Below are 20,041 nucleotides of genomic sequence, written 5' to 3' on the forward strand. Positions count from 1 at the left end.
GTTAGAGGGGGTCATGAAATGTGAAGATCTGCAAAAAGCCTGAAATGCATAATGTATTTGACCCATACTTTGTTTCATACAGCATTCTGTGCAGCTATACAATATAACTGTAATCAGGAAAGTAAAAATTAAAAAAAAATTTAGTAATTATAATTTTGAAATAATGTTGTTCTCAATTATTGGGATTCAATGAACAGCACTACTCATGGGTAGTCTTACAGTAAACATTATATAAAAGTAATAAAAGGATGTTTTTAAAAATGTTTTTAAACATCTGTAAAAATATTTTATGTATTTTTAGACATCTTTAACAGAAAATATGTTATAAATTTAAAAAAATAATTTCATAAAGGTATAATATAATCAGTAGGTTAAACACTTGTAGTTAATTTTTCTAGATTTTTAATATATAAATTATTAAAAATTGATGATGGTGCTAGTGTCAAAAACTAGTTTGTTTTTAATATAACTTTTTAAATCTACCATAGATTTTATAATAAAAGATTTCTTAAACAAATATACAAGCACCTAAATTTTACTGGCAAACATGGTTTACTTACTAATTAGAGCTATAATTTGCCGTTAACTATTTTATGTGAAAGATTATTATACAATGGGTTTTTTTAGGCACAAAGCCAATTACAGAATATTAGATTACTCCAGCAGATTGAAAATAATTTAACTGACATCAAGAGCCAGGATTAAGTCAATGACCTACCAAATATTAGGTGAACCTTTCACACTACTATCATAGTTTTGTTTATCGTAACTTTACAGATAATAATTATATTAATTATTATTGCACTTTAATGCTTTATCAACTAAGACAAAAAAAAATAAATAAATACTATAACTTGATAATTCTTAACAAGTCAAAAAGCCAGCTAATTTTTTTAAAATTAATCTGTAGAGATAAAATGGAAAACTAATTAACTGTAAGATGATGAATACATTTCACCAACATACTTAAGAACTTATTCCTGACATGAAATTGAATGAATAAAAAAATTTTATTTAATTAAAAAATAAAAATCAACATTTTATTATTATTATATATATGTGTATATATGATGTTTCAATTTAATCTCCCCAGGCGATTTACTCATTAACAATGCACAATTTTAAAAAATGGGCAGAACAAAAGTTACTCAAATTGGAGTGGGACATCTCATGGTGACCTTATATCAAGGTTAACACAATTTTTTTCAAATGGAATGACCTATTTTTGACCCCACCAATGAAAAGAGCAGAAAATTTTACATTGGAATATGCAGTCACACATATGACCTTGGACGTTTTTTAAGGTCATACAGCTAACCATCAGTGGTAGTGTTATATGATATTGTAAAGTCATTTTTATGCTCTTTCCCATAGCTTGCAAGATAAATGGCCTGGAATACAAATATTCCAGGAATATTGTATGACCTTCAAAAACGTTTAACTCGTAAAACACTTCACTTGTACAACACTATCTCTGATGGTTAGCCATATGACCTTCAAAAAAAGGTCCAAGGTCATACGTGTGACCAAATATTTCAATGAAAAATTTTCTTCTCTTTTCATTAGTGGGGTCAAAAGAGGTCATCCCATTTGAAAAAGTCATGTTAACCTTGAAATACGGTCAAAATCAAATCCAAAGTCACCAAAAGGTGTCCCCCCTCTAATCTGAGTAACTTTTGTTTAGGTAATTTTTTTTATATTGTGCATAGTTTATAAGAAAATCACCTGAGAGTGATAAAATGAAACACCTGTATATAATATTATACTAAATATAAACCACCAAAACACAATAATTAGATAAGTTACAATTACCATATTAATTTCCAATAACCGATTTTCAAGGGATATCAATGAATTATTTGAACTTTTACACATATATATATATATCAAATCATACAGAAAAATGTTATATTTTATAAACTAATACTAACTATTATTAAGGTATATAAAGACTTCAAAGACCTATTTAGATAAAATTTATTAATTCTTGATTGTAATATTCTTGATCTCTAATCTAACTTCAAAATTCTAAAATTTTGAGTTAGCCACTAAGCAGAAATTATTTTATGTTCTGATATTTCTATTTAAGTATACCAAAAATTAATTTGTTTGTAACTCAAAAATTACAGTATTAACCTACATTTTGAAAATCATTTAAGTACTTTATTTATTTAAATAGTAACGAGCTGATACACATTTATAATTTTTTTAATGATGAAATGAGAACTGAAACCTTTAGCAAGTAAAAAGATTACAAGACTGACCACGGTTTGAAGCAAGACTGATGCTTGGATATACAAATGATCCTTTAAATGTTTAGATAAAAAAACAATTTCAGAAAAATAAATAAACTTACTCTAAAAACAAGTAATAATTAAAACATTCTGCTTTTGCATATGCCATATTATTACACACACACTCATTTTTTATTTTTAACTAAAAATTTATTTCTCACGAATGGTTAATCTATCAAGCTGAAATTTTGTATATTGCTAGGGTACCTAGAGGATTACTTGTTTAAAAATAATGAATCTAATTTCTCAATCCACTTCAAAATAGTGACCATGTAAACATTTTAATTGTTAATGTATTTTCAACTGTTGGTTTATTTAAATGATATGTTACTAACAATTGTTAAGCATTTTATGGCAAAGAAAATGATAACTTATTAATTAAAATCTGTCCATAAATAAAATGTTTATGGCAAATATTCTTGAAGTGAATCGCTCTAGATTGAAAAACCAATTTTCACTTCCTCCTGAATAAAATTAAATAACTGGACACAATCTAAACTGGAATAATTTTATTAAGTTATGTAATAAATTATAATTTAATAATATTGAAAATATTACAATAAAACAAAATATTATTTAAATCATACAAGATACAAAATCAAACAAAATTGACATTAAATACAACATCTGTTTTAATGCAAACTATTTTTCAGTATTATTATATTTCCATGATCTCAATATTTAACTTAAAAAAAATACAAATACACACACACAAAATTATTTTTATTATTCAGCAAATTAACAAACAATACAATAGAATTAAAAATATTTATTGGCACAAAACAAAAACAGAAATTACTATAACAATGTAAAATATTAAAAAAATGTTCTAGTATTTTTTTTAATTTAGAATGAGATTTTTACCTGTAGGTAAGCATACTAGAGTATTATGAAAAAGTGCAGTTGGCACAACATCTGCTTGATACTTTCTTAAAGCATAATTTGAAGGGTAAACATATGTTTTACCAGCAGCTAAATGAAATCCATCAGCTTCCTTACCTTTATAGAGAATATTACTGAAAAAAAGGTATAATAAAATATTGTTACTAATATGTAAAAACAAATTTTAAATATCAGTTAAATGATAAGCTGATTTGGTCAGTAGTGGTATACTGGTTCAACCAGTATTAACAGAAAGTCGATGCTCCTCTAACTTCAGTTAAAGTGACAGCATTATATCAGGTTTTTTTTACAGATCCAAGACTATGGCATCACATAGTCTACAATCATATGTAATTTGAATTGCAGCATATTAGCAGATGATAGCAAATAATCATTCACTCAGATAGAAAAGAAAATATAAAATTTGGCAGGTATATTGTAAGATTTATTGCAAGTTATAAGTTCCCCTTATTAATACCTTTAGACAGAAAATCTAGTCACAACTTTGAAACTCCTTCACTCTTATTCATCTGCCCTTCATTTTTTAAAAATACAAAACAGGATTATGAAACAGGATTAAAGTAAAACTTTAGCAAATCCAGACTTACTCACAGATGTTCATACTGTTTTTAATAATTTAAAAAATTAAATATAAGAAATAAGATAGTGTATTGAACATAGTTTTATATGGTGCAACATAAAGCTTCCTCCAAGTAATAATGCTTTTGTAATATTATATGAAAAAGCAGACCTTTGATATAATCAAAATTAAATTGTGATAAGATTATATACTTAAAACTAACATAAAATAAATTCAAAATCCAAACAATTATCAGTAAAAAAGACATATACTTACACTTGAGAAAGTGTGTCTGAAATTTCAACATTATCCTTACTGCATCCTTCACCAGTTCCTACAGGCCTACAAGGAAGTTCAACTTCTTTGTAAATCCTAAAATCAAAAACAATTTATTAAAGAATTATAACAGCACCAAGTTCATTCAGGTCAGACATGTTCCAAAAATAAATCCAGACAATAAAATAAAATTACTTAAATAATTTTTAAGTTGCCTATTAATGATAAATTCAAACTTTACTTACAAAATCAATTGGTAAATAAACAGATCTACAATACAGTCATTATATCATTCATATTTTTTTGAATGATGGATGGGCAAGTTCAGTATCTAATGTGTTGTTTAACAGTAACAGCTACACACATACTCTGGGTCTGTTTTCAATTTAGAAATAAGTAAATATGAAAAATCTAAATTTAAAAAAATATATATATAATAAATTCATTCTGTTACGAGAACTATAACTACATACAACTGAAAATATAAATCTGCCTCAAAATTGCAATAGAAATAGTTTTCTAAAGTTTCAAAAACAATGCATAAATTTAAAATAACTTTGACTAATAATTAGAGCAAATCCATTTAAAGATGGCAACATATTAAATACGTTTTGACTCTTTAATAAGTTACATAATTGCTAGTTACAGTTATTAAACCTTAAAAATTATTTCATAAAAATTCTGTAAATTTATAACCACATTCACATATTCCTGCAAATGATATGCATAGGGACCAGTTTAGAATAGATCCTTAAAACAGAATAAGTAGTAACAACTTTCTTTTTCCTGTTTAGCCTCCGGGAATCACCGTTCAGGTATTAACTTCAGAGGATATGAATGAGTGTAGTCTTGTACAGTCTTAGTTCGGCCATTCCTGAGATGTGTGGTTAATCAAAACCCAACCACCAAAGAACATCGGTATCTATGATCTAATATTCAAATCCATATTAGTAAACTGTCTTTACTAGACTTGAGTGCTGGAACTCTTGACTTCCAAATCAGCTGATTTGGGAAGACACATTCAACACTAGGCCAACCCGGAGGGTTTAAGTAGTAGTTCCTAGACTGATCAATCAATACATTAAGTCGGCTATTGAATCTCCCTAATGCATTTTGAGAGCAATAGTGTTTAATAAGTATAGCACATTCTTAATGAAATCTTCTAATATTAACTAATAGTTAATCAACACATTAGCTTTTTAAATGAATTAAGACATGAAATTCAATCATTAAAAGTGATTTTTCCATCATAATATTAAATAAACAAAATTTTATATGTAACCTTAAAGAATTAAATCACATTCATACCTTAAACTTTCTTCTTTAGCTTTAGCTAAGGCAAGTTTAAATTCATCCTCTTCCATTTTGTACAGTAAACTCTTATACTTGTAAACAGAAAACTAGTTATTCAATTAACGAAGAACAAACGATTACGAATAAGCACATCCACTGAACCATAGTCACAAAACCTTGTTAAAAATAGTTAACCTAACAATAATTACTACTACGATTAGCCATATTTATTATTACAATCAAATTAGAACCGCTCAAATGGTACTTTATCACTTTAAATTATTTCATTAAATGGTAGAATTCCCGAAGCATGGGATTAATGAATTGAAGTAACTAAGTAAACCTTCATATTTAAATGTGTATTTACATTTCATTGTGTAACTGTGCAGACTAACTTTCCCGCCAATCATCTTCAAAGTTAAGAATATTTTTATGATACAAAGGTATTATGTTTTTATGATGAAAAACGTTTTTGGAATAAAATTAAACAAAAATAATGAATCATGATGAAATAATATAATATTGTCATTTCTCTGAGAAAATTGTATTACTATACGACTATTGAAATAACTCATTTCTTTAAAAGTTCATTTTTAAACTTAATTTTTACTAATAATGTAAAGATTATAAGTTTTTACTTTTAAACTTATCCCATAATGAAATAGTAAACATTTAAAAGATGATTTTTTTTAATACACTTGAAATTGAAATCTATTTTTTCGTATTTCGTTGTAATCGGACTACAAGAAGATAGTCTTCAACCAATAGTACTTGTTGTTATATTTTTGTACTCAACCAATCAGAAGTTCAGTTTTCGTAGTTACAGTTGGTTAGCGTCTGTTCGTAGTGTGAGTATAGTGCTATACATTTATTAAAATTCCATGTTGATATATTAAATGAATATCTTTAGTAATTAATTTTTCGGTTTATTTTGCTATAACATTCAAGGCTTTACACAATGTACTGTTTATTGATTCATTTTCAGCCGTTTAACTATTTTGCCTATTTTTAGGCTAGAGTCTAGCACCTGGAGAATTGAAAATGGATGCCCCAAACAACGGTACTTAATTTGTTGTAATGTAGAGTTCACTTGTTATACCAGTTTTTTTTAATTTCCGTTTCGTTGTGGTAACTAGTAGAAGTTATTAAAGAAGTTATAAGTTATGTATTTCAATTATTTTGTGGTCAGTAGCATTATTCTTGCCTTAACGGTATTTCCCTCCAAATTGTTTGTATCCAGCGGTGTTTCTAATTTAAGCGGTTGAGAAATTGGTTACTGTTTGTTATTGTCATGTGATAATTATGAAATAGATACAGTTTTTGATGTTAAAGGAGTGTATGTCAATTTGCATTACTTCAATAACGTTCTTTACTTTTATATTTGTTAAATTCAAAACAACGCTGTTTACAAATTATTGAATGTTTACAACTAACCGTAAACGTAAATAAACAACATTTTTTGTTATTTGACTTAAATAATTTTTAACGAATTTTCTCATGTGTGCAATATTTTAAATCATTTATACTTACAGCAAATATATATTTTTTCAATTAAACAATTTTTTAATTTAACATTCTGTAATTTTAAATGAAATTAAAAAAATTAAGTGCTGTTGAATGTTACTCATCTATTCCCATTTTTAAACAGCAATTACCGTTGTATTAAACATTTTTTTATTTTGTGTTTTTATAAAGCATGAGAAATAAGATAATGTATTCATAGCCATAACCTAATAAGTGATGAAAAACTGCTTGCTGATAATAACTTATGAATACTGTAACCACCTAGCAAGCTATAACTAGAAGCTGTTAAACAAACAGTAGAGTTTCTTCTTGTTAAGACCTGTTATAGTATAATAATGTTCTTTGCAGGGTTTCAGTAAATAATAAAAATTAAAAAAAACTGATCATCTGTATACATGGTCCAAAAATTACAGATTCATGGTATTATTGATTATAGATCTAATAAAGGTAAATTAAGCCACTGCCATAAAATAATTCTTTTTTACTATTAAATTTTAATATGATCTACATTTAGTGTTTGAAGAAATATATATGATGACTTAGATTTGTTTTTTTGACAGTATTAAGAAATAATTGATCTGCGTTTACCTTTCTCTAATTATGAAATAACATTTGTAAAATAACACAGTTAATGGTGATCAGTCAGTTTGATAGTTTTCTGTAGTTTAAATTAACTCATTTGTTTGTGGTTTTTTTTAGGATTTTTTGTGTTTTATAAATAAAAACTAATTCATGGAGCGGAATCTTCGTAGATCACCATCAAGATTAGCAGCTCCAGCTATGGAGATGAAGAAGAGCCGTTCACCAGGTCGCCGAAAATCACCAGCACGACCAAAATCTCCAGCTCGAAAATCACCTAGCCGTAAATCACCGGCTCGAAAGTCTCCAGCAGAGAAACCATCAAAATCTCCATCCAGAAAACCAGCAGCAGGAGTAATAAAGTCACCAAAAACCAAGAATGTACACTCAGAGAAATTTCTCAGGGTTACATTGGATAATTTTACACCCATCAGAGAATTGAAAGACAAAACACCAGATATAGTTGAAGGAATATCGGGTATGTATGTATGAGAAAATATTTTAGAACTTTTTAATTATTGTAGGTGAATACAATCCCTCATATTTTTTTTTTAAATATCTTCATTAAAAAAAAAAATTATACCAAAAACATAATTTATTGAGTGTAATAGGTTGCCAGATTCTTCGTCCCCAATACTATCTAATTGGGAACAGCAAAGTAATTGTCAGTTTCCTTCTTAATAATTTTTAATGATAAAATATATATTTAATTACATTTATCACATTCTGGTTTGGTTTTTAAATTGTTAATTATTCCACTATCACTTCTATAAAGAACCCTTTATAATAGAGAATAAAGGAAAATTTGCCTATTTCTGTAATATTTTTTAAGCAAGAAGCTGTTGTCTAGAATTAGTATTTAAATATATTCAGTTAAAATATAAGTAGTTTATTATTATAGTGTACAGTGTTTTTATTTATATTTTAGAATACAAATTAAAAATATTGTTGCTGCATTTATGATGTGTAAATGATAATAAAGGTTGAGAATGACTAAGGATAGAAAGTGAGACTTCTCTCAGAATTGGTAAGGATAATTTTAATGTTAAATGGAAATTTAACTTGAGTAAAGCAAATTTAGTATGTGGGGAAAACTATTAGACTAGGTCTTATCGATCTCAGTTAATCAGGACCTTTCTTGGTCCATGTTGTGTTTAAACAAAAAATATTTTTATTGAATAGTATTTTGCCATGATGCCTTATATACATTTAAGTGAATTTACTAAAAAATTCACAAAGGCTGCTCACCAAAAAGAAGTTATTGAAAAGTTTTTCCTTTAAAGTGTCATATTATTGGTTGGCTCTTTGTGATCAGAAACAAATAAAAAAATTCACTTTTAACTAACTAATAAAATTTCGGTGGAAATTGTTACATCCCTATATTTATACTGTTTATTCACCTATTAAAAAAAGGATTAATTGTACGTAAAATCACATTCAGATTTTCCATGAAGAAAGATGATTATCTAAAAAGGATTATTTATTATTATTATTATATTGTGATAGGAAAATCTTTTTTTACTGATAAGGCTTTCATCTTTTATGATACATAAACAGCTAAAAAAAACTACCTTGTATTTTTGTATAAGCTACCTAGGAAATAGGTTTTTTTCTTTGTAGACCCTTAACATGAATTTTTTGCCAGTTGTAAATTTTGAATGCTACAAAGAGATACTTATGTAATTTATAACTAGTATTCATGTTGGAATACTAGCACCCCCATCACAGTTTTGTCTGTGCTATGTGTTTATAGAACTTTAAAATTTGAAAATAGTTTTTTTTTTAGTAATGTATGGGGACGGTTACCCTCAGAGTTATCGTTATTCACAACTTACCAGATAAAATAGAATGATTAGATCAAATTTTTAATGATAATCAGGAGGATATTGAAGTTATTCCAAAACTATTTTACTCCCAAAACAGCAAAGTCCAGGAGTTTCATCTTTCCATTTTTTGGTATCGTAATGGTTACATATTTTAATGTTAGCTTACCCAGATTGAACTTTAGTTCAGGATATAAAAATCTAAAGTGTTACTTTATTGTCAAGAGGATGTGTTCTTGTGGGTTACTGCTAGAATAGACAGTGACAGTAAATGTAGTAAAGCACATAATTACTTAATTTTATTATCAAACTAATTTGATTTTATGTATATTATGATAATAGAAGTTGATCTTTTATCGACAGTAATATTAAATGTTATTGTCAGTTTATTTTTGAATTGAACAAAGTTTTTTTTAAATAGTTGTTATATGTTCTACTTTTGTTGGTGGTAGGTTTGAAAACTTCTAATAAAGTGATAAAATAAATTTGTTAATTAAGAAGTGTATTTTGGTCTAGATTTTTTCAATCTTAAATTATTTATTGATTAATTCAATTATTTATTAATTCTCAAAATAACAGGCTTAATGCCCAATTACTTTGTGATAAATGAATTTTGTAACGTAATAAAATGCCACGCCTGGCCATTACTTGAACCCAAAACCTGGATGAAAGGCAGACACTTGCTACGGAAATCCATTAAAAAGCTCTTGTCACTGTAAGTGCATTAGAAGGGCGGATTTCCGGTTTTAATGAAGAAAGAATGTTATGATTTTTGAAAAAAATTATTACTAGTATCAGCTAGCTTTTGGTGTTTTTTTTGTATTTCATGTTATGTTAGTATCATGATTTCAAAATGATAAAAACTTTGAACTTATTTTTTGGATACAAACATCTTTCCATCATACCGGATCACGTTTTGGATTATTGCGAGACTAAAGTACATCAGCAAGCTTTTTTTTTTACACATTTTTCAAAGAAAATACAGTGTTGTATGCATGGTGTGATTATTAAGGATGCGGGGGTGGAAATGATTGTTTTTTATGTTTTCAGGTATGAGGTATACAAAAATACCATTCACTTAAGTTGGAGTTTCCTTATATGTATAAAGACTTTTTTTTTTTTTTTTTTTTTTGTCTTCAGTCATTTGACTGGTTTGATGCAGCTCTCCAAGATTCCCTATCTAGTGCTAGTCGTTTCATTTCAGTATACCCTCTACATCCTACATCCCCAACAATTTGTTTTACATACTCCAAACGTGGCCTGCCTACACAATTTTTCCCTTCTACCTGTCCTTCCAATATTAAAGCGACTATTCCAGGATGCCTTAGTATGTGGCCTATAAGTCTGTCTCTTCTTTTAACTATATTCTTCCAAATGCTTCTTTCTTCATCTATTTGCCGCAATACCTCTTCATTTGTCACTTTATCCACCCATCTGATTTTTAACATTCTCCTATAGCACCACATTTCAAAAGCTTCTAATCTTTTCTTCTCAGATACTCCGATTGTCCAAGTTTCACTTCCATATAAAGCGACACTCCAAACATACACTTTCAAAAATCTTTTCCTGACATTTAAATTAATTTTTGATGTAAACAAATTATATTTCTTACTGAAGGCTCGTTTAGCTTGTGCTATTCGGCATTTTATATCGCTCCTGCTTCGTCCATCTTTAGTAATTTTACTTCCCAAATAACAAAATTCTTCTACCTCCATAATCTTTTCTCCTCCTATTTTCACATTCAGTGGTCCATCTTTGTTATTTCTACTACATTTCATTACTTTTGTTTTGTTCTTGTTTATTTTCATGCGATAGTTCTTGCGTAGGACTTCATCTATGCCGTTCATTGTTTCTTCTAAATCCTTTTTACTCTCGGCTAGAATTACTATATCATCAGCAAATCGTAGCATCTTTATCTTTTCACCTTGTACTGTTACTCCGAATCTAAATTGTTCTTTAACATCATTAACTGCTAGTTCCATGTAAAGATTAAAAAGTAACGGAGATAGGGAACATCCTTGTCGGACTCCCTTTCTTATTACGGCTTCTTTCTTATGTTCTTCAATTGTTATTGTTGCTGTTTGGTTCCTGTACATGTTAGCAATTGTTCTTCTATCTCTGTATTTGAACCCTAATTTTTTTAAAATGCTGAACATTTTATTCCAATCTACGTTATCGAAAGCCTTTTCTAGGTCTATAAACGCCAAGTATGTTGGTTTGTTTTTCTTTAATCTTCCTTCTACTATTAATCTGAGGCCTAAAATTGCTTCCCTTGTCCCTATACTTTTCCTGAAACCAAATTGATCTTCTCCTAACACTTCTTCCACTCTCCTCTCAATTCTTCTGTATAAAATTCTAGTTAAGATTTTTGATGCATGACTAGTTAAACTAATTGTTCTGTATTCTTCACATTTATCTGCCCCTGCTTTCTTTGGTATCATAACTATAACACTTTTTTTGAAGTCTGACGGAAATTCCCCTTTTTCATAAATATTACACACCAGTTTGTATAATCTATCAATCGCTTCCTCACCTGCACTGCGCAGTAATTCTACAGGTATTCCGTCTATTCCAGGAGCCTTTCTGCCATTTAAATCTTTTAATGCTCTCTTAAATTCAGATCTCAGTATTGTTTCTCCCATTTCATCCTCCTCAACTTCTTCTTCTTCCTCTATAACACCATTTTCTAATTCATTTCCTCCGTATAACTCTTCAATATATTCCACCCATCTATCGACTTTACCTTTCGTATTATATATTGGTATACCATCTTTGTTTAACACATTATTAGATTTTAATTTATGTACCCCAAAATTTTCCTTAACTTTCCTGTATGCTCCGTCAATTTTACCAATGTTCATTTCTCTTTCCACTTCTGAACACTTTTCTTTAATCCACTCTTCTTTCGCCAGTTTGCATTTCCTATTTATAGCATTTCTTAATTGCTGATAGTTCTTTTTACTTTCTTCATCATTAGCATTCTTATATTTTCTACGTTCATCCATCAGCTGCAATATATCGTCTGAAACCCAAGGTTTTCTACCAGTTCTCTTTATTCCGCCTAAGTTTGCTTCTGCTGATTTAAGAATTTCCTTTTTAACATTCTCCCATTCTTCTTCTACATTTTCTACCATATCTTTTTTACTCAGACCTCTTGCGATGTCCTCCTCAAAAATCTTCTTTACCTCCTCTTCCTCAAGCTTCTCTAAATTCCACCGATTCATCTGACAACTTTTCTTCAGGTTTTTAAACCCCAATCTACATTTCATTATCACCAAATTATGGTCGCTATCAATGTCTGCTCCAGGGTAAGTTTTGCAGTCAACGAGTTGATTTCTAAATCTTTGCTTAACCATGATATAATCTATCTGATACCTTCCAGTATCGCCTGGCTTTTTCCAAGTGTATATTCTTCTATTATGATTTTTAAATTGGGTGTTGGCAATTACTAAATTATACTTCGTGCAAAACTCTATAAGTCGGTCCCCTCTTTCATTCCTTTTGCCCAGCCCGTATTCACCCACTATATTTCCTTCCTTGCCTTTTCCAATGCTTGCATTCCAATCTCCAACTATTATTAAATTTTCATCTCCTTTTACGTGTTTAATTGCTTCATCAATCTCTTCGTATACACACTCTACCTCATCATCATCATGGGCGCTTGTAGGCATATAAACGTTAACAATCGTTGTCGGTTTAGGTTTTGATTTTATCCTTATTACAATGATTCTATCGCTATGCGTTTTGAAATACTCCACTCTCCTCCCTATCTTCTTGTTCATCACGAAACCTACTCCTGCCTGCCCATTATTTGACGCTGAGTTAATTACTCTAAAATCACCTGACCAAAAGTCGCCTTCCTCTTCCCACCGAACCTCACTAATTCCTACTATATCCACATTCACCCTATCCATTTCCCTTTTTAAATTTTCTAGCCTACCAACCTTTTTTAAGCTTCTAACATTCCACGCTCCGACTCGTAGAATGTTATTTTTTAATTTTCTGGTGACCCCTTCCTTAGTAGTCCCCACCCGGAGATCCGAACGGGGGACTATTTTACCTCCGGAATATTTTACCAAGGAAGGCGCCTCCATTGTTGCTATGTGAAAATGCAGAGAGCCACATTTTCTTGGAAAAAAAAGCAGCTGTAGTTTTCCATTGCTTTCAGCTGCGCAGTACTCAGAGGACTGAGTGATGTTGATACGGCCGTTTAAGTCATTGTGACTCACGCCCCTAACAACTACTGAAAGAGCTGCTGCCCTCTTTCAGGAATCATTCCTTAGTCTGGCTCTCAACAGATACCTCTCCGATATGGTTGCACCTTCGGTCCAGCTACTCTGTATCCCTGAGCACTCAAGCCCCCTCACCAACGGCAAGGTCTCATGATTCATAGAGGAGGATGTATAAAGACCTATGTATAAAATTTTGTAGCTCCAAATTCTCCAAAACTACTGGATCAGTTTCATTGAAATTTAGATATGCTGTAGTAGTAGTATAAATCTGAAGTTGTGCATGTGAAAACTTGGTGATTGGTTGAGTCGTTCTTGAGTTATGTTTAATTTAAGGTTGAATAAAGGATCTCCTTTATCTGTCATCACTGAATTAAATCATCCACTTAAAGTAATGCTTTCATGAAAATTACAGCTTCATTTATTTTTATTATTTTAAAAATAATGTTGTACAATACATTTTAAAATAATTAACTTATTATTTGATGAATATATTAATGGAGCTGTATTTTTCATGAAAGCATTAGTTTATTCTTTAAATGCATGATTTAATACTGCATAATAGTAGAACAAAAAAAAAGCTAAAAATGTAACTAAAAACCCCTTTTTTTGATTCACTCGAAAATCAATAGCGCAGTCTATTCCCAATAGGTTTACATCACTCCACCAAGTTTTGTCAAAATCAATTAAGATTTGTGTCTGGTAGAATGGATGAAAAGGTTTTTTATTATATGTAATTATATAAATAAATGATTTTTTTTGAAAATCCACTAAAAATAAAAACTAAATTATTACATTAATTATGTCTAATGTAAATAAATGTAAAAGGTAAAGATTTCGTTATATTATATAATATTGAATAGATGATCTTAGTAATTTAAATATGATATATTTAGTTGTTTGGCAAAAATCAATGATAAAAAGATTATTTTTTTGGTATATAAATGCATAAAGAAATAGTAATATAAAAGCACGTGTAGCTGATTATCTTATTAAAAAAAAACTTTATAGACCCAACTTTATAAAAAATGTACACCATAAATAGAAGAAAAATTATGGTACTTTTATATTAAAACTAGCTATCCATTGCTGCTTCACCCACACATATGGTTACTTGTGTTTCTTGTAGCAGTCAGTCTTATTATTTTATGTTTTTTAGTCAAGTAACTGGAGGCAGGTGCAGCCAGTCACAAATGAAGTAATGATACCTGTGGCTGTGTTGGTTGAGTCACAGGGCTGTATATCTTGCACCCCCTAAAAAAACTGGAATTCAAAAAACCCAAAATGGTTTTTAAATATTTATCTGAAGAGTATTTGCTAGCCAAAATCTGCTGGATATCTCATTTAGTATAGTCAGGATTGGGAAAATTTACAATCATTGTTTTTACTTTTCTTCAACCCCCCCCCCCTTTCAAGGTCGAATTCCAAAAATATAGAAATTGATTTATTGACATGAAGATTACACTCATCAAAAATCAGTTTAGTTTTTTCATTTACCAAGAAATTAAAAAAGTTGTTTAAAAAAAATTCCATTTTAACCCATTAAACTCAGAATTACAAAAAAAAATTTATTGTAGTTACACCATGTATACAAATTTTCATCAATTTATCTTGAGTAATTTTTTCTTGGCATTGATTATGAATCACTCGTAATATGTTGTCTTCAATTTCAATAAGACCTCTATTGAAAATATCTCTATATCTTAAGAGCAGCTTGCTCTAAGAAAGGAGCACGAGAATTTAGACTCTGATGAGAAGGAGCACTTCTCATTTGACTCAAATGAGAAGTGCAGCTCCGTAACAGATTATTTATTATTTACACGTTTTAATAAATAATTTTTCAGTTTTAGATGAAATTTCCAAATAACCATGATCTGTTAAATTGAGAATGTACCTGATATATGTGAAAGAGCCTACTAACAAAAACCCCATTTGAATTTTGAAAATCAGACGATTGTTTGCAGATATATTATAAGAGCACCTGATTATACCTCCCAAAACAGCGCTCCAGGGCCACCCCATTTGTTTATCAATTGATTGTGATGATCAGTCTAGCCTCCCACAAAGTGCTCACTGCTCTAGCCTCACATGCAGTCCCCACAGGAAGCCCATTATTGTTAAACACTGATTTTCTAAATTTAACTCTTATTTTTTAATGTTATTCAATTGATTCCGATTCATTCAGTTGAAACCCAGCTTACATAATGATAGAGGCTCACAGTTCAGATGTCATTAATTCAGTTCATTAAAGTTTGTGCTTCAACTAGCTAATCTCCACTACTTCATAATAATTATATTCACATTTTTTTGAGATTAAATATATAAACCTCAGTTATAGCAAGAAACATGGTAAAATTTGGTTGCAATTGATTTAGTTTTTTTGTTTATCCTAAACAAAAACCCTTTTCCTCTTTAATAATATAGATAGAGCAGTCAGAAAAGTATTAAGAAAAGTATATGTTGATTAAGTTAAAACAAAAACAAATTAATGAATTCACAGGCAGGCTGCAAAGGGGTTATTTTATGTAAATTAGAAAAAAGGATAATCAAGCATATCAGTGTGGCTACATTGTTCATAACCATTAGCAGTTACCTGGAAATATTTGGCTCTTCAGAATGAAAAATTTAATTTTTCTTAATTATGACCTTAATTTTATTAATACCCTTGATTACTCCAATAATATTTATAAAACAAATATTTAGAAAAATTACACATATACTTAAATAATGACAAACTGATAAACAAGCAAATCAAGTTTGAAGATGATATTTTATTCAGTCGTTTTAAATCATAATTATTAATTCTTATGTTGGCTAAACTGATATCTATATAATAAACATAACAATTGTTACTACCACACTGACAAGATGCATTACGTATGACTTGATTTTAGTAATTGACGATCAATTGTTATATTTATACAAATATGTTTTTATTTATCTAACTCATTTAATATGTGAAGTATTATTATTATTGTCATTGTCATTATTATTATTAGTTATGATACATCCCAGAAGATGGAAATAATTTCCCAAAGCACTAAGATATAAATTTGTACTGATATTTGTTGGTAAGCAGATTATATTTATATCTAAATATTATCTGCTTATATAATTTAATTTTTGTTTAAAATTTAAAACAAAAAAAAGTTATTTATAATGTCAACTGATTTTTGAGGTATTAGAAAATTGAATCAGAAGGTAGAATGTATTTCTTTTACTTTTTACTTCTTAGGTGGATTCATTATCAAATATGGAATGTTATGTCTGGTAATGCATTACCTCTTTGCGTGTAAAATCTGATATTGTCATTACCATTTGAATTAAGTGGTGGTTTTACAGATAACCCGGATATTAGAACAGGTGTGCCAATTTAAATAATAGTTCATCTTATTCCGAATTTCTTTCTAATGTTTCTAGGCTATTTTATGTATTTGTTAATATATGTACATGTGTAATGATTTTTTTGCTGGATTTAATCAGCAAAATTTTAAAAATTCTTTATTCTAATTCTGTATGTTCTTAATATCTTTATTTAAAGGATCGAGTTTTATTGATATACATTGGCTTTCAATTAATTCTGTGAACTTTTTACTGCTAAATTTTTCTTTATATGTAGTTTTGTTACCATTTAAATATTTTGTTTGATTATTTATTAATTTAAAAGTATTGTGATTTTCACTATTGTAGACATCTATTTGTAATTTTTTAATGCGCTACTTATAAACAGTAACTATCTAATTTTTTCCAAATAGAATTACTGAAACTCTTTTTTTTATTTGTTTTTATTTTTACTTCATCCATATAAATATTAATTTTGTTTGCTCTGAATGTAATTTATTTTATTTCTTTTCCTAATTCTGTTTCATTGTTATTTATATTTTTAACCTCATTGAGTTTCATATATAATATTTGTTTTGTGTGAATCTGGGTGCTTGATTTTTTGTGATTAATGTTTTAATTGTTAATAAACTCTCCCTAATTATTGTTTTACTATTATTAATATTTATTTTAATATCCAATAAAATTATTTTTCTACTTTTATCAGTTTCTGCAGTAAATTTGAATTTAATGTGGTAATACTTAATTGAATTCTTTAGATGGTAATTTTTTTTTTTTTTGTTACAGTTAAATATTAAAATATAATCTACGCATTTGTCAATGACAGGTTATGTTTACGTATGAAAATACCATGAATGAGTTATCCCATATATAAAATATTCTCATAATTCTTTATTAAAATAAGTAAATTTAAAATTTACCTGTTACATTCAAACATGATCAGAACTATTTAATTCGGCTAGTCATAACTGTTGGTTTTTATAAATGATGGTATGCATTATCTTATATATATCTTATTAAAAAATTCTATAAAGTTCAAAGACATGAATACATAATACTCAGTTGTAGTTTATTGGCCTATGTTTTAAACAACATTTTTATATTTTATGAAAAAAATAGCTAGCCGCACCAGTTTGCGAACATTAGCAGTCTTCTGGATCATAGACAGAGACAGTACTTGACCACTATGGAGATTATTAATGAACCAGTGTCTACTAGTTGATGCTATACATTGCCAAGTGGCTGAACAGCCAAGGGTGGGCATTGGCTAGTAAGTAAGTTGATACTTTAAAGTTCATGTTGTTCTGACAACTAGACATCTTTGATGTTCCAATTGAGCTTTTGTGCATAATTTCATTATTTTACTTTGTTTTTTCAAAATCAGTAATTGTCTGAACAATCTGAAAGTCAGATGTTACAGTGCATTGAATGAAAATATACTTTACCTATGAATTGTAATTATCACTGTTGTGGTTTATTCATCCTATTAATCGATGTATGAATTTCAGTGTTGTAAAAATTTATTTTTATAATTTTATATTTTTGATAGTGAATTTTAATTAGATATTTTTGTTTACTCATTTAAGGTGATTTATTGTTAATTTTAGATTATGTCTTTTAAAAGTTCTAATTTGACAGGTAGTCATGTATAGTAAGAAGTAGAAGTTCAATAAAACATAATTGCTTTTTATCGACTAGCACTAAGTATTTATTGATGATTATAAAATAAGTTAATGAATTATGACTAATTTGCTTATTAAAGCAACACACGATTATTATGATCCATTCATTAAATTATAATATAAATAAGTAAATAAAAACAAGAAAATTTAGTACGTATGAACTCTGTGGTTAACAAGCTTTTGAATATTTTGAAATTGTAGCATTTAAAAAAATTTTTATCTGTATTTCTGAACAGGAAAATACAGAAATTTGAGGCTACATTAGTTCCATAATGAAAGTGAATGCATAATATCTTGTGACCTGTGTGAGCTCAACATAGATAAACAAGATATTATATGTATCCAAATTTAATGTTTTGATGCAATATGAATTTATTTGTAGTTTTTAGCATAAAGCTGTAATAATATGTGTTACGTATAAAACTGGTGAGAAATGTTAATATATAATATTATATAATATAATATACAATATTATGGTAATAAATGCATTATAATTTTGTGAACTAAAATAAGCCATTAACATTGATATCTAGAATCGTAGATGTCTGTATTATTTTTCCTTTTTTTCCTCTTCATTATTTAAAAGTGACCACGTTTTAAGTATATAGAGATAGATTTAAATGTATTCATGCAGTTAGTACTTTGAAATGGAAGCATATTTTTACATTGAAGCACTCTTTAAGTGTAGATATTTATTGTGCTTTATACAGATACTGTTAAATAATTTTACACAGTATAAAAACTGTGACCTAAATAGTTAATTTATGATTGTACATATATCACTTACATACTGTTTTGCATTTAATGTAGTATTTGTTTCTGCAAGTTTTAAAACATCTTTATTAGATCTCTGTAATTTGCTAGAGGTCATTTACTTTTTTCTTTTTATGCTTTCTAGCCTTGAATATTTTCTTCATACTAGTACTGTTATGTAATTAGTATTTAGTTATTTTATGTCTTGTTGTTGAATTATAATTGGAATTTTTTTTAATATAATAAGTAGTTCTTTCAAAAGCAGTTTTATAAAGCTTGTAGTAATAAATTAAATTCCAATTTCAAATATTATTAAAATAACCTTGACTGGCCCTTTGGTTTAGTGATCAGTGTGTTGGTTGTCTGTTCAACTGGTCTTAATTCTTTTCCCAGAAAAGATGTGATTTTTTCAACTTCATTTTATTAGTCAAGTATAACGTTATGTTGTTTGTAGCAACTGAATATGTGGATGTTATTCTAGTAGTTTGCTTATGAATGGTACAACTTAATATTTCATTTTCTAAATGGATTTTATTATATGTTTCTTGGTTGTTGTATTATACGTAAAATAAATATAAGTATTGTCATGTCTATATATTAAAATTATTTAAAGATTTTTGTCTGCATGTTTTGTTCGCAATGTAAATAAGAAAACATTTTTTTTAAATTCATTTGTTCAGATTTATTTCAATAATTTTGAACCAAATTATCTAAATACAGGAAATTTGTTATCATAACCAAATTTAAATGCTAGGCTAATCTTAAAATTGTGTCTATTTAATAA

The 20,041-nt window shown here is 28.3% G+C and overlaps 2 protein-coding genes across 4 annotated transcripts in view; one reads left to right on the forward strand and one right to left on the reverse strand.

The window, feature by feature from the left end:
* The window catches only part of Fancm (FA complementation group M), a 105,050-nt gene extending 99,329 nt beyond the window's left edge, over positions 1-5,721 (reverse strand). Inside the window, exons 1-3 of the mRNA XM_075370707.1 lie at positions 5,341-5,721; positions 4,033-4,128; positions 3,159-3,310 (exon numbers count right to left, since the gene is read on the reverse strand). Of these exons, the coding sequence (XP_075226822.1) occupies positions 3,159-3,310; positions 4,033-4,128; positions 5,341-5,396 (304 nt within the window). The 5' untranslated portion in view covers positions 5,397-5,721. The remainder of the gene's footprint in view (positions 1-3,158; positions 3,311-4,032; positions 4,129-5,340) is intronic.
* A 410-nt stretch (positions 5,722-6,131) lies between these two features.
* Positions 6,132-20,041, forward strand: part of LOC142327999 (delta(14)-sterol reductase TM7SF2-like) — a 36,669-nt gene continuing 22,759 nt past the window's right edge. The window contains exons 1-2 of one of the 3 annotated variants that reach the window (XM_075371430.1): positions 6,132-6,173; positions 7,549-7,906. In XM_075371430.1, the coding sequence (XP_075227545.1) occupies positions 7,582-7,906 (325 nt within the window). In that variant the 5' untranslated portion in view covers positions 6,132-6,173; positions 7,549-7,581. Of the gene's footprint in view, positions 6,174-6,218; positions 6,386-7,548; positions 7,907-19,601; positions 19,756-20,041 lie in introns of those variants that run through there. The other 2 variants (XM_075371431.1, XM_075371433.1) reach the window with 2 other exon arrangements.

The sequence above is a fragment of the Lycorma delicatula genome, chromosome 7, assembly GCF_047948215.1.
Source record: "Lycorma delicatula isolate Av1 chromosome 7, ASM4794821v1, whole genome shotgun sequence".
Lineage (NCBI taxonomy): Eukaryota > Metazoa > Arthropoda > Insecta > Hemiptera > Fulgoridae > Lycorma > Lycorma delicatula.